The sequence below is a fragment of the Xenopus laevis genome, chromosome 5L (assembly GCF_017654675.1).
Source record: "Xenopus laevis strain J_2021 chromosome 5L, Xenopus_laevis_v10.1, whole genome shotgun sequence".
NCBI classification, from domain to species: Eukaryota; Metazoa; Chordata; class Amphibia; order Anura; family Pipidae; genus Xenopus; species Xenopus laevis.
The window spans coordinates 22,956,023-22,969,627 of NC_054379.1; the positions used below are offsets into that span (position 1 = coordinate 22,956,023).

Sequence of the window (13,605 nt, forward strand, 5' to 3'; positions counted from 1 at the left end):
AGAAAGCTGACTTGGCCTGTAGCAGTTGATGTCACATGATTGTTAGTGGCGACATCACAATGGTCGCCATGATTGTTAGTGATGACCTCATAATGGTGCCCCTGACACAAGCTGGTATAAGGACTGTTTACAGTTGGGATTGTCAGATTAGTGACTGAATGCCACCATGAGGTCACTAATCATCACCCTGTTCATTTTCACTGGATTTTTACGAGTAAGTTCTGTTCATATTAATGGGAATTGTATCTGAGCCATTATGGGTTCCTGTTATTAGCGTTATCTGTTAATGTACCAGTGACTTTTGGGTTTGCTGAGAGGTTTCTATACAATGTACAGCACCATGTCCCAAACATCTGATCCATGTACTTTTCTCTTACAGGAAAGAGATATCAAAGAACATATTGAGACATCGGATTATGTGACTAAAGGATTCAACTACATCAAGCTCAGTTTGCCAGTTTGCCCAGTGTCTGTTGAAAAGGCCGGTTATGTAGAGGATGTAGAGTGCGGCAATACCCTGTTTGTACAGGAAGAGATCAGACCAGTCCCTCTGCTGATTCCTACAGACATAAGATGTGATGTAAGTCAGTATTGATTTATGTGTTACCAATGCTCTATACAGGGAGTAGGAAGGGAACATGTTATTATGGGATGTACTGATATTGTATCTATTGTTCCGCTGTGTGACTAACTGATCCTCTCCTATTGCAGGGCTTGCGTTGTCCAATTCCTCCTATAGAGGGTCAGCTCACTAACCGAGAGCCAGAGCTGAGTAGCGCCATCATTCAGGTAAGATGAGAATATTATATACATACTAGGGATGCACCGAATCCAGGATTTGGTTTGGGATTCGGCCAGGATTTGGCCTTTTTCTTTTTTTTAACAGGTGTTCTTTTTATTGAATTTTCAAAAAACGGGGGGGGGGAATACAGAAAGGAAGGGAAGGGGGAACAGATACAAGAAAGCAGAAAATAAAATAATAATACAGCAGCAGTCATGACATCACAATCCGTCAAAGTACAGCAATATAAGGACCACACAGTTATGGCAAAGTTAACATATGTGTCTCCATCCAGACACCCCATATCCTATCAAATTTGTCGGGTTGTCCTCTAGCCTCGTAGGTCAACTTTATTAGAGGCAGCATCTTATTAACATAAGCAAACCAGATCGCTTTCTTGGGTGGAGCAGGGGCCATCCAATGCAGTACAAGTACCTTTTTAGCATAAAATAGCAATGTCCTCACCAGAACCCTGGTATTACTGGCCGGTATCATATCGTCTAACAGACCCAGGAGGCAAATTTCCGGTGATTTCAGAGGGGGTAACTGCAGCGTATCAACAATATAGCCTACCACCTTAGCCCAGTATCTAGCTATTATAGGGCACGTCCAGATCATATGCCAGAGAGAGCCATCACCATCCCCACACCTTTTACACAATGGAAGGGGTATTTTCCCCATTCGATGAAGTCTATTCGGGGTCAAGTAAATCCTCATTAAAAATTTGTACTGAATAAGTCTGTCCCTGGTGCTTATTAGGAATTGGTAGAGCCTATCCGTTACTTCCTCCCAGTGCTCTTCAGTTAAACTGGGGATATCAGCCTGCCACTGACTAAAAAGGGAGCGGAAAGGGGGGGACCTGGAGGATTGCAGACAGGCATAGAGCCTGGAAACCATTTTAACTGGGTCCTCCTTCCTCAGTTGGACTAAAAGGGAAGGATCCCCCAAGACCAACTCCCCAGACCCGAATTGTGCCCTAAACATATGCCTCAGCTGTAAATAACGGTACATAGGGAGGTCTGGAACGCCCATCTGATCCCTCAACGGAACCATATCCATGAATCTCCCATTACACACAATATCCCCCAGGTATTTGACATTATGCTGGGCCCAGAACCACATGGCCTCTGATGGAAGGAAGTGCTGGAGGTGTGAATTCCTCCAGAGAGGCAGCCGTGGAGACAGGATAGGGGATGGCATTTTGAGTGTTCTCAGAGCAACTAACCAAGCCGCACGGGGGGCTGCCATGCAAGGGGGCAGTGCAGGCGAGTCCCTTGGTTTCCTGAGGATGCAATTACGAAGGGCTTCTAGGGATCCCACTAGACGGGCCTGTAGAGGTACATTAGGATTACTCAAATCCTGCGTTAACCACCAGTTAATATAACTAAGCTGACTAGCAATATAATAGTCATGAAAACTAGGGAGATTCAATCCTCCATTCGTTGACGTGGCCATCAACTTGAGTGACGAGATTCTAGGAGCTTTGTTACACCAGAGAAAGGGGGTAATCAGAGCCTGTATGGCCTTACAGGTTTGCTTGGGTATAACCGTTGGGGAGTTATGAAATAGATATAAGTACTTGGGTAGATAGACCATTTTCACAATATTGATCCTGCCCCAGAGTGTTAAAGGGAGATTACCCCAAGCCTGTAACACCGTGGCTAGCTGATGATTAATGGGAGAAATGTTCAAGGGCACAAATTGTTCTGGATCCAGATGGATGGTGATCCCCAAATATTTAAATGAATCAACCCACTTGAGGCGGGAGTCAGCCGCTAGCTGGGGGTCTAAACCCGGGTCCAGTGGAAAGATCACAGACTTAGTCCAATTGATACGGAGGCCGGCATAGATTGTAAATCGGGCAAAGATGTTTAACACTTCCGTTAGAGAGGGACCAGGGTCTGCCAAATAAATTAATACATCGTCCGCATATAGTGAGATTCTTTCCTCTATGCGGCCATACTTAAGACCAATGAGATTAGTGGAAATGCGAAATTGAGTGGCCAGTGGCTCTATCGCCAAAGCAAACAGGAGGGGCGACAGGGGGCAGCCCTGTCGCGTCCCCCTGCCCAGAGGAAAGGACGGAGTGACAAAGCCATTCACTAAGACCTGAGCCGTGGGATGACTGTAAAGCAACTTGATCCACTTAATAAATTGTTTACCAAAACCAAAGGACTCCAACACAGCCCACAAGTATGGCCATTCAATAGAATCAAATGCCTTTTCGGAATCTAAAGAAACTACCACTCTGGAGCCCAGGTTGTCATGAGGGACCTGCAAATTATAATAGAGCCGTCTTAAATTAACATCTGTGGACCTCTTGGGCATAAAACCGGTCTGGTCAGGCTCAATTAACTGAGTAATAACCTGTTGCAATCTGACCGCCAGCACCTTCGCCAGGATTTTGGCATCTACATTTATTAGAGAAATGGGACGGTATGAACCGCATTGCTCCGGATCTTTCCCTTCCTTATGGATCAAAACAATAAGCGCATTAGCAAAGGAGGGTGGGAGTTTACTGGCTTGGTTGGCCTGATTCAGAATTTCACAGAGTGTGGCCGGTGTTTTCTCCCCCAAGGTACGGTACCACTCCAGGGGTAGCCCATCTGGACCCGGGGCCTTGGCTGGAGTCATAGAGGCTATAGCTTCGCGGATTTCACCTGGTGTAATAGGACTGTCAAGTAACGCTACATGTGAAGGGTGTAAAGTAGGCAGGGGAATATCCAATAAAAATTCTGTTAGCTGGGCCTCAGTATAAGACACCCGGGAACAATATAGATTGGCAAAGTACTCAGCAAACACGTCAGCTACTTCACGTGGATCTGTTATCGGATGCCCGGTAGCAGACATTACCCTGTGAATGATTGTTTGTGGATTAGTAACTCTGGATAGATAGGCTAACAGTTTGCCCGACTTGTCACCTTGCTCAAACCCCCTCTGGGAAGCATATAGTAGCTTTTTCTGGGTAACAGCTGTCATTTTACATTGCAGTCTAGTGTGGGCCTGCATCAAGCCCTCATGTAGGTCAGGGGAGGGGGCCTCAACATACGCTAATTCCGCCGCCTCCAACTCCCAAGATGCCTGCTGAACCTCCCGTTTGGCCTCAGTCCTCACTCTACTAATGGATTGAATCAGGGTACCCCTCGAGACCGCCTTAAACGCATCCCATAGCATAGAAGGGGAGGCTGAGCCCTGGTTTTCATCCCAATAAGTTTCTGCCGTCTCGCAAACTTTCTCCGCCACCTCTTTGTGCGTGAGCCACAAGGGGCTGAGCCTCCACCTCCTATCCCCGGACCCTGCATAAGGTTGTATAGTGACAATTAAGGGAGAATGGTCGGAAAGGGACCTAGCACCATACTGAATGTGCCCAATTTTGTTAGCCATCTCAGAAGACATCAGGGCCATATCTATTCTCGAAAGAGTTTGGTGCGAGGCGGAGTGACAGGAAAAAACTTTAGTCCCAGGATGCCTGGCCCTCCAGACGTCCTGAAGCCCCATTGAGTCCGACCAGGCCTTCAATTTAGTTGGTTTAGTATCAGCTGAATTAAGCCTATCCAACACAGGGGTCATGCCGCTATTGAAATCACCCACCCAGCACTGAGGGACCAATGGAAGAGCCGCCACCCTCCGCATTACCGTATCCAGAAGTTCCGTTGTGAAGGGAGGGGGTACATATAGATTGATCAATATAAATTCAAAGGAGTAGATAGTACAGTGCATGACAAGATATCTACCATAGTGGTCCACATGAATGTGATGAAGCGAGAAATGAAGGCCCCTCCTGACTAAAATGGAGACCCCTCTCGCATGAGTGGAAAAGGTAGCGTGGTACGCCTGAGCGACCCACGCCCTTTTCAGCGATAGGACTTTTTGGCCCGTTAAATGGGTTTCCTGGAGGCATACAATCGCCGGGGACCATTGCTTCAATGCATTGAATAGGAGTGCCCTCTTAATTTTATCATTAAGGCCTCTGATATTCCATGAAACCAAAGTAACCTTAGCCATAGTCAAATAGAAGAATGCTACTGTATGTCAAGACCTCGCTGCTGCACGAGTAAGTAAGAGGGTGGGGACGAAAGGGGGAAAAACCTGGGGAAGACCCACAACACCCTAGCCCGCCCTGCCCACCCTGGAAACTGGGGTGGGCCTCGACCCCTAACAAAACCTCAATAGCCAGCGCCAGGGACATGGCGACTATAGCATAAACACTATGTAGTTAAACAAAATACTCAACATAAGCACGGGCCCCCAGTCCTCCGGGTTGTAGTGAGTGTCCCCACAGAAAAACAGATGGTACCAATGAGAGACTGTCCAGTAAAGACATGAGTGGTGGTCAGTACATAGGAACACTGCTTGGCACACCACGGGAGGAGGGTATATACTCACGAACCCAAGGCCACAAGTCCGCATCTGAAGAGTGGACAGAAGCCCCCAAGGGTAGGTACACCCCAAGGGGTGAGCAGGATGCAGGAGGGCCTCATCGCCGTTCCAGCCAGTCCATGGCCTCCTGTGGCGTCACAAAAAATCTGGTGTTGTTGCCGTCCACCACTCGCAGCTTGGCTGGGAAAATCGTAGAATAGAGAATGCCTTTATCCCTGAGCCTCTTCCGGACCTCTGCATATTTGGCTCTTTGCCGCTGGACTTCCATAGTATAATCCGGATAGATCATAATCTTGGCATCTCCGACGTGGAGGTCCTCTTTAGTGCGCATCAGCCGCAAGATGGCGTCGCGATCCCTGTAATTAAGGATCTTGGCAATCATGGTGCGCGGGGGAGCCCCCGGGGGCGGTTGCCGCGATGGAATACGATGGGCCCGCTCAACCAGGAACATCTGAGATAGTTGGGCAGCCCCCAGGTGGTCCCTGAGGAGGTTTTCCAGGTACAGTTCAGGAGTGGCTCCCTCCTGTTTCTCGGGTATGCCGACAACGCGTATATTATTGCGTCGCTGCCTCCCCTCGAGGTCGTCGGCCCGCGTCTTACATAGCTGCAGCTGGTTCTGGAGATCTGCAATTGCGCGTGGGACCTCTCTGGTAACGTCCTCTAGGTCCGAAATCCGGCGCTCTGACTCCGCCGTGCGCTCCCTCAAATTTTGGAGATCTTGGCGGAGCAGCGCCAAGTCAATCTTCACCTCCTCCACCCTAGTATCAATCTTTACCTCCACTGCTGTCCGAGTATCCCGAATCGCCTGCAGGACCTCCTGGAGTGTCGGTTCTGGTCGCTCAGGAGGCTCAGGTCCGGCCGGATCAGGAGGGGGTGGAGGTGGCGGGTCAGTCCTACACAAGCGGGCGCCATCTTGGTTCTGATGCCGCACATATTTATCCAGCTTGCTGGTCGTTGCTTCGGCTGACTTCTTAACGCCTCCCATCTAGTGGCATCAGGGGGCACTCGGGCACCCACAGGGAAAATTTTGTAGCCCGTGGGGGCACAGGATCAGCTGTGACGGAGCAACTGCACCGGAGCTCTGAGCAGACGCGTCTCTCTACATCGGCAGTTAGGCCACGCCCCCCAGGATTTGGCCTTTTTCAGCAGGATTTGGATTTGCCCAAATTCCCAGCCAAACTGAATCTGAATTTGCATATGCAAATTAGGGGGTGGGGAGGGAAATCGTGTGACTTTTTGGCACATAACAAGGAAGTAAAAAAAGTTTTCCCCTTCCCATATATGCAAATTAGGATTCGGATTCGATTCGGTATTCAGCCCAATCTTTCGCGAAGGATTCGGAGGTTCGGCCGAATCCAAAATAGTGGATTCGGTGCATCCCTAATACATAGTGGATCTGACATAAAATGATTGGAATGGCTTTAATTGTCTGACCAATCCCTAATGTACTGATATGTCAGAGATTGAGGGTCCAACTGTCTGACTAACTGATGTTCTTCTGTTGTAGGAGTTCCAACTAATTGTGCCTTATATTGAGACCCTCATCAGCGATACTGAGAATGGCACTAGTGTGAAAGGAATCATTTTGGTAAGTCATTAGAATAATGAGCTCATTATCTAAATCAGACTGGGAATCAGTGAGTTACTCTGGAATCAGACTTTCCTACTCTATCCCATCAACTGCTAATGATTTGTTCTCTTAATATAATATATGAATATTATATAGTGAATAAAGTACCCCCTTTTGTAAAATATAAGGATATTATAAGTTACCGAGGAGTTTCATGGCCATATAAAAACACGAGGCCGAAGGCCGAGTGTTTTTATACAGGGCATGAAACTCCGAGGTTACTTCTAATATCCTCATATTTTGCAACAGGGGGTACTTTATTTATTATAATACACAAGTTTTAGTGAGTCATGTGACAGAAATGACATCACTACTCACCGTTTATAACTGATGACATCAGAACTCACCGTTTATAAGGATATAATTTACAAGATATTCATGGCTTTTGTGTATTATAAAGGGAATAAAGTTCGATTCCATAGGAAGCCTATGTGGAAAATAAAGGAAATATTCCCATTACGTTAAAGAATGTTCTCTGTACTGAGACTTTTTTCTCCTTTTATGTAGGGCTTCTTGTTACCAGAAATCTTTGCCTTTCTACTGGAATTCTGTTATGGACACTGGTCCAGCAGAAAGAAGGCAGAAAAAGAAAAAGATGAGGCCCCTTCTGAGAGAGAGAAGGAAGGGCCACAACGTCCTGCTCTAACCCATGATAACATGGAGGAAGAATTTGGAGGCACAAAGAAAAAGAAAAAACAGCGCCACTCTGAGACTCATGATCACCAAGGCTCAGAGAAACCAAAGAGCAGTGAAAGAATAACGGCAGAAGAGGAGACGGAATTAAAGCAGCTTTTGCAACAGTTCATCTGCCAATGCTTGGAAGGAGATTTCTAAAACTGTCTTGGATCTGATAAAGATATTAAAGTGTATTTTTAAAATAAAACTTTACTAAAATGTAATCTTTTTCTTTGTCTTTCTTTCTGTAAAATGGTTTATGTAAGAAAAGCACCGGGAGGGAACAGATACAGGGTTAAAGGGTAACTCAGTGAGGGTCACTCTATGTCTAATCAAGGGAACAATCACACAGGTAGTGTCAGGGCCTAACAAACCTTTCTACAGTGGAATAGAAATGACAGTTACACTTGTGTGGTGTTTATACAAAGGGCCTGTAGGTGTCACTGTGTTTAAGACTTATACTGTGCATACTTTCTATACAGCTTGTGGGGTTAGAGTTGCTTCCTGTTGTGTAATGGCTGCATGAGCCTGCTAATAAAGCACTGTTATATTCTACTCATCCTCGGCTACATAACGACTTGCCTGGACTGTATGTTGCCATTCAGTGTTGCACGCAGCTCTACATATTAACCCCTATTATACCACCCAATACACTGACTCAACAGGAGACTTGACTACTGAGCAATACAAACTGCCACTACAGAGATTTTATGGTACAACAAGGGTAAATACATTTAAAGGGAAAGTAAACTCAGAACAGGTGGAGGATGACAGGATTTCTACTGTAAAATGCCACCGGCTAGGCTGGTAAAATACTGGCCTGGTAGCAACCCTACCCTCAGGCAGCTCCACTTCCATTCCTTTGTAAACATGCGATAATTTTCAGCATCGGGTTCCGAGTACTAAGGACTGGTGCATAGGGATGTAGCGAACGGCGGAAAAAATGTTCGCGAACATATTCGCGAACTTGCGTCAAAAATGCGAACGGTTCGCGAACGTCGCGAACCCCATAGACTTCAATGGGAAGGCGAATTTTAAAAGCTAGAAAAGACATTTCTGGCCAGAAAAATGATTTTAAAGTTGTTTAAAGGGTGCAACGACCTGGACAGTGGCATGCCAGAGGGGGATCAAGGGCAAAAATGTATCTGAAAAATACATTGTTGACACAGCGCTGCGTTTTGTGCTGTAAAGGGCAGAAATCACACTACGTCACTCAGGTGATGTTTCTGGACACGGAATGTGAAAAAGCTCACACAGCTAGGTGGCACTTGGTTAAAGACTGGGCAAACAATGCCTGCAAGGGCAACGTATACAGTAGTGGATACGGAATATATTATTGCTGCTGTAAAAACATCACTCAGGTGATGTTTACGGACACGGAATTATTATTGTTATTTAGACAGAATGTGAAAAAGCTCACACAGCTAGGTGGCAGTTGTTTGAAGAACACACTGGGCAAACAATGCCTGTAAGGTCAACGTATACACTACAGCAGTGGATACGGAATATATTATTGCTGCTTGAAAAACGTCACTCAGGTGGTGTTTCTGGAGACGGTATTATTATTGATATTTAGACAGAATGTGAAAAAGCTCACACAGCTAGGTGGCAGTTGTTTGAAGAACACACTGGGCAAACAATGCCTGCAAGGTCAACGTATACACTACAGCAGTGGATACGGAATATATTATTGCTGCTTGAAAAACGTCACTCAGGTGGTGTTTCTGGAGACGGTATTATTATTGATATTTAGACAGAATGTGAAAAAGCTCACACAGCTAGGTGGCAGTTGTTTGAAGAACACACTGGGCAAACAATGCCTGCAAGGTCAACGTATACACTACAGCAGTGGATACGGAATATATTATTGCTGCTTGAAAAACGTCACTCAGGTGGTGTTTCTGGAGACGGTATTATTATTGATATTTAGACAGAATGTGAAAAAGCTCACACAGCTAGGTGGCAGTTGTTTGAAGAACACACTGGGCAAACAATGCCTGCAAGTGCACTACTATTGGTGCACTACTATGAAGAACAGCAAACAGCACTGGACACGTTAAAGAACAGTAAGATAAGTAAAATAAAAAAATATATATATATATTAAAAAAAAAAAAATTACTCTGGTTGGTGCTGAACTACTAGGAGCAGCACACCAGTCCCACTCCCCAACACAGCTAGACTAATAGCACTGGGCTCTTACAGTAGCAAAGTAAAAAAAACAAAAAAGAAAATAAAAGCAGTCCTTACAAGGACTATTGGGTTACAGGCAGCAGTCAGCAGATGAGAGATCAGCAGCAGGACAGCTGCCCACAGCAGCTACATACAGAGCACTGCAGTAGAAGGTAGATTACTAGCCAGCAAAGCTACCTAACCTAAAATGTCCCTCAAATCCCTGCAGAGTTCTGTCCCTACAATACAGAGCAGTATCAAGTAGATTACTAGCCAGCAAAGATACTATCAACTGTCCCTCAAATCACTAAACAGCTCTCTCCCTACACTAGCTCTTCCAAGCACACACAGGCAGAATGAAAAAACGCTGCAGGGCTTCAGTTTATATATGGAAGGGGAGTGGTCCAGGGGGTGTGGGGGTGGTCCAGGAGGGAGAGCTTCCTGATTGGCTGCCATGTATCTGCTGGTCTGGGGTGAGAGGTCAAAAATAAGCGCCAGCTAAGGCGAACCCAAATTGGCGAACGTCGCGCGACGTTCGCGAACATTCGGCGGACGCGAACAGCCGATGTTCGCGCGAATTAGTTCGCGGGCGAACAGTCCGCGACATCCCTACTGGTGCACAGGAAACTATTGTATCTCCTGCGAATCCCCATCGCTTCCTAACCAATGCGAGTGTGGCTGGGCATGCCGCCCCCCTAAAATTCTGCCACCCTAGGCCCGGGCCTTTGTGGCCTTTCCACAAATCCGGCCTGTGCTTAGTTCTCCTTTAAGCAGCACAGACCAGTAGTAGTTGCTTTCAGCATTCTAACTGTCTTACGGCAGTAATCAAAACAAGCCAATCAGATGATTCCTTTCCTTGGCCTGTCTCTCTTTTAGACCCTTCCATCCAAATTCCTTTCATCAGTGTCCCTTCCCAACAGTTGTATTGCTGCACTCACATGGCACTAAATAGGAGATTTAAGGTTGAAGTTCACCTCCCAATCACAATCAATATCCCTACTCAGCTGAGCTCTATTCAGAAAAAAGCTGAAGCCACCATGACACATAGAGAATAAATAAATTTTGGAATTTAGGCATCTTCAGCCTCCAACTGAGATGGATTCTGGTAATTATAGTTCTATAACAGCTGGAGGGCTACAGTTGAAATATTTTAACTGTTCTATACATCAAGGAACATTGGTGAGACCTTCCTCTTTTGGCCAATGTCTTCTCCACGATTCCTAGAGAACGTTCTGGCCAGCGCAAGGACCGAATTTATCTTTCTTGCCCCCCCCAGGCCCAGCTGCTGTCCCTCCCCCCATCTGTTGCACTTTATTAAATTGCATTAAATAATCTCCTTATCTGTGATCCGACATAGGTAGCAACATTTGTGTGGACGTCCAGTGTGCATCAGTATTTATAAAGTTGTATATATATATATATATCTGTACACACATATGCTGGGGATAAATTGGAGGGGTTGAAATTGACAGACTTTTGTCCTTTTGGAATTTAAAGTAATATATGTAACTATGTCCAACCCAAAACCTGTTATTAATTATTATTAACAGGCAATAAGAATAACTAAGGTTGAGTCAATTTAAGATTAGCTGTTGAATGTAATCTAAATAAATTGTGATTTTCAATAAAACAATATGAATTTATGAAGTAGAATTTATGTATAAAGTTTTATTACTGTAAGGTGCTCTTATATTGTCTCCCTAACAGTCACAGAAAGCTGACTTGGCCTGTAGCAGTTGATGTCACATGATTGTTAGTGGCGACATCACAATGGTCGCCATGATTGTTAGTGATGACCTCATAATGGTGCCCCTGACACAAGCTGGTATAAGGGCTGTTTACAGTTGGGATTGTCAGATTAGTGACTGAATGCCACCATGAGGTCACTAATCATCACCCTGTTCATTTTCACTGGATTTTTACGAGTAAGTTCTGTTCATATTAATGGGAATTGTATCTGAGCCATTATGGGTTCCTGTTATTAGCGTTATCTGTTAATGTACCAGTGACTTATGGGTTTGCTGAGAGGTTTCTATACAATGTACAGCACCATGTCCCAAACATCTGATCCATGTACTTTTCTATTACAGGAAAGAGATATCAAAGAACATATTGAGACATTGAATTATGTGACTGAAGGATTCAACTACATCAAGCTCAGTTTGCCAGTTTGCCCAGTGTCTGTTGAAAAGGCCGGTTATGTAGAGGATGTAGAGTGCGGCAATACCCTGTTTGTACAGGAAGAGATCAGACCAGTCCCTCTGCTGATTCCTACAGACATAAGATGTGATGTAAGTCAGTATTGATTTATGTGTTACCAATGCTCTATACAGGGAGTAGGAAGGGAACATGTTATTATGGGATGTACTGATATTGTATCTATTGTTCAGCTGTGTGACTAACTGATCCTCTCCTATTGCAGGGCTTGCGTTGTCCAATTCCTCCTATAGAGGGTCAGCTCACTAACCGAGAGCCAGAGCTGAGTAGCGCCATCATTCAGGTAAGATGAGAATATTATATACATACTAGGGATGCACCGAATCCAGGATTTGGTTTGGGATTCGGCCAGGATTTGGCCTTTTTCAGCAGGATTTGGATTTGCCCAAATTCTTCTGCCCAGCCAAACTGAATCTGAATTTGCATATGCAAATTAGGGGGTGGGGAGGGAAATCGTGTGACTTTTTGGCACATAACAAGGAAGTAAAAAAAGTTTTCCCCTTCCCATATATGCAAATTAGGATTCGGATTCGATTCGGTATTCAGCCCAATCTTTCGCGAAGGATTCGGAGGTTCGGCCGAATCCAAAATAGTGGATTCGGTGCATCCCTAATACATAGTGGATCTGACATAAAATGATTGGAATGGCTTTAATTGTCTGACCAATCCCTAATGTACTGATATGTCAGAGATTGAGGGTCCAACTGTCTGACTAACTGATGTTCTTCTGTTGTAGGAGTTCCAACTAATTGTGCCTTATATTGAGACCCTCATCAGCGATACTGAGAATGGCACTAGTGTGAAAGGAATCATTTTGGTAAGTCATTAGAATAATGAGCTCATTATCTAAATCAGACTGGGAATCAGTGAGTTACTCTGGAATCAGACTTTCCTACTCTATCCCATCAACTGCTAATGATTTGTTCTCTTAATATAATATATGAATATTATAAAGGGAATAAAGTTCGATTCCATAGGAAGCCTATGTGGAAAATAAAGGAAATATTCCCATTACGTTAAAGAATGTTCTCTGTACTGAGACTTTTTTCTCCTTTTATGTAGGGCTTCTTGTTACCAGAAATCTTTGCCTTTCTACTGGAATTCTGTTATGGACACTGGTCCAGCAGAAAGAAGGCAGAAAAAGAAAAAGATGAGGCCCCTTCTGAGAGAGAGAAGGAAGGGCCACAACGTCCTGCTCTAACCCATGATAACATGGAGGAAGAATTTGGAGGCACAAAGAAAAAGAAAAAACAGCGCCACTCTGAGACTCATGATCACCAAGGCTCAGAGAAACCAAAGAGCAGTGAAAGAATAACGGCAGAAGAGGAGACGGAATTAAAGCAGCTTTTGCAACAGTTCATCTGCCAATGCTTGGAAGGAGATTTCTAAAACTGTCTTGGATCTGATAAAGATATTAAAGTGTATTTTTAAAATAAAACTTTACTAAAATGTAATCTTTTTCTTTGTCTTTCTTTCTGTAAAATGGTTTATGTAAGAGAAGCACCGGGAGGGAACAGATACAGGGTTAAAGGGTAACTCAGTGAGGGTCACTCTATATCTAATCAAGGGAACAATCACACAGGTAGTGTCAGGGCCTAACAAACCTTTCTACAGTGGAATAGAAATGACAGTTACACTTGTGTGGTGTTTATACAAAGGGCCTGTAGGTGTCACTGTGTTTAAGACTTATACTGTGCATACTTTCTATACAGCTTGTGGTGTTAAGAGTTGCTTACTGCTGTGTAATGGCTG

General features: G+C 44.8%; 2 protein-coding genes across 2 annotated transcripts; both read left to right on the forward strand.

The window, feature by feature from the left end:
* Window positions 1-166: 166 nt before the first annotated feature.
* LOC121393581 lies at window positions 167-7,921 on the forward strand. The gene is made up of 5 exons (XM_041562410.1): window positions 167-214; window positions 380-580; window positions 712-789; window positions 6,669-6,749; window positions 7,299-7,921. Exons 1-5 carry the CDS (start codon window positions 167-169, stop codon window positions 7,623-7,625), a joined length of 735 nt encoding a protein of 244 aa, XP_041418344.1. The 3' UTR covers window positions 7,626-7,921.
* A 3,458-nt stretch (window positions 7,922-11,379) lies between these two features.
* Window positions 11,380-13,344, forward strand: LOC121393517. The gene is made up of 4 exons (XM_041562351.1): window positions 11,380-11,927; window positions 12,059-12,136; window positions 12,590-12,670; window positions 12,916-13,344. The coding sequence occupies exons 1-4, from the start codon at window positions 11,649-11,651 to the stop codon at window positions 13,240-13,242; spliced, it is 765 nt and encodes a 254-aa protein (XP_041418285.1). The 5' UTR covers window positions 11,380-11,648; the 3' UTR covers window positions 13,243-13,344.
* Window positions 13,345-13,605: the final 261 nt, after the last annotated feature.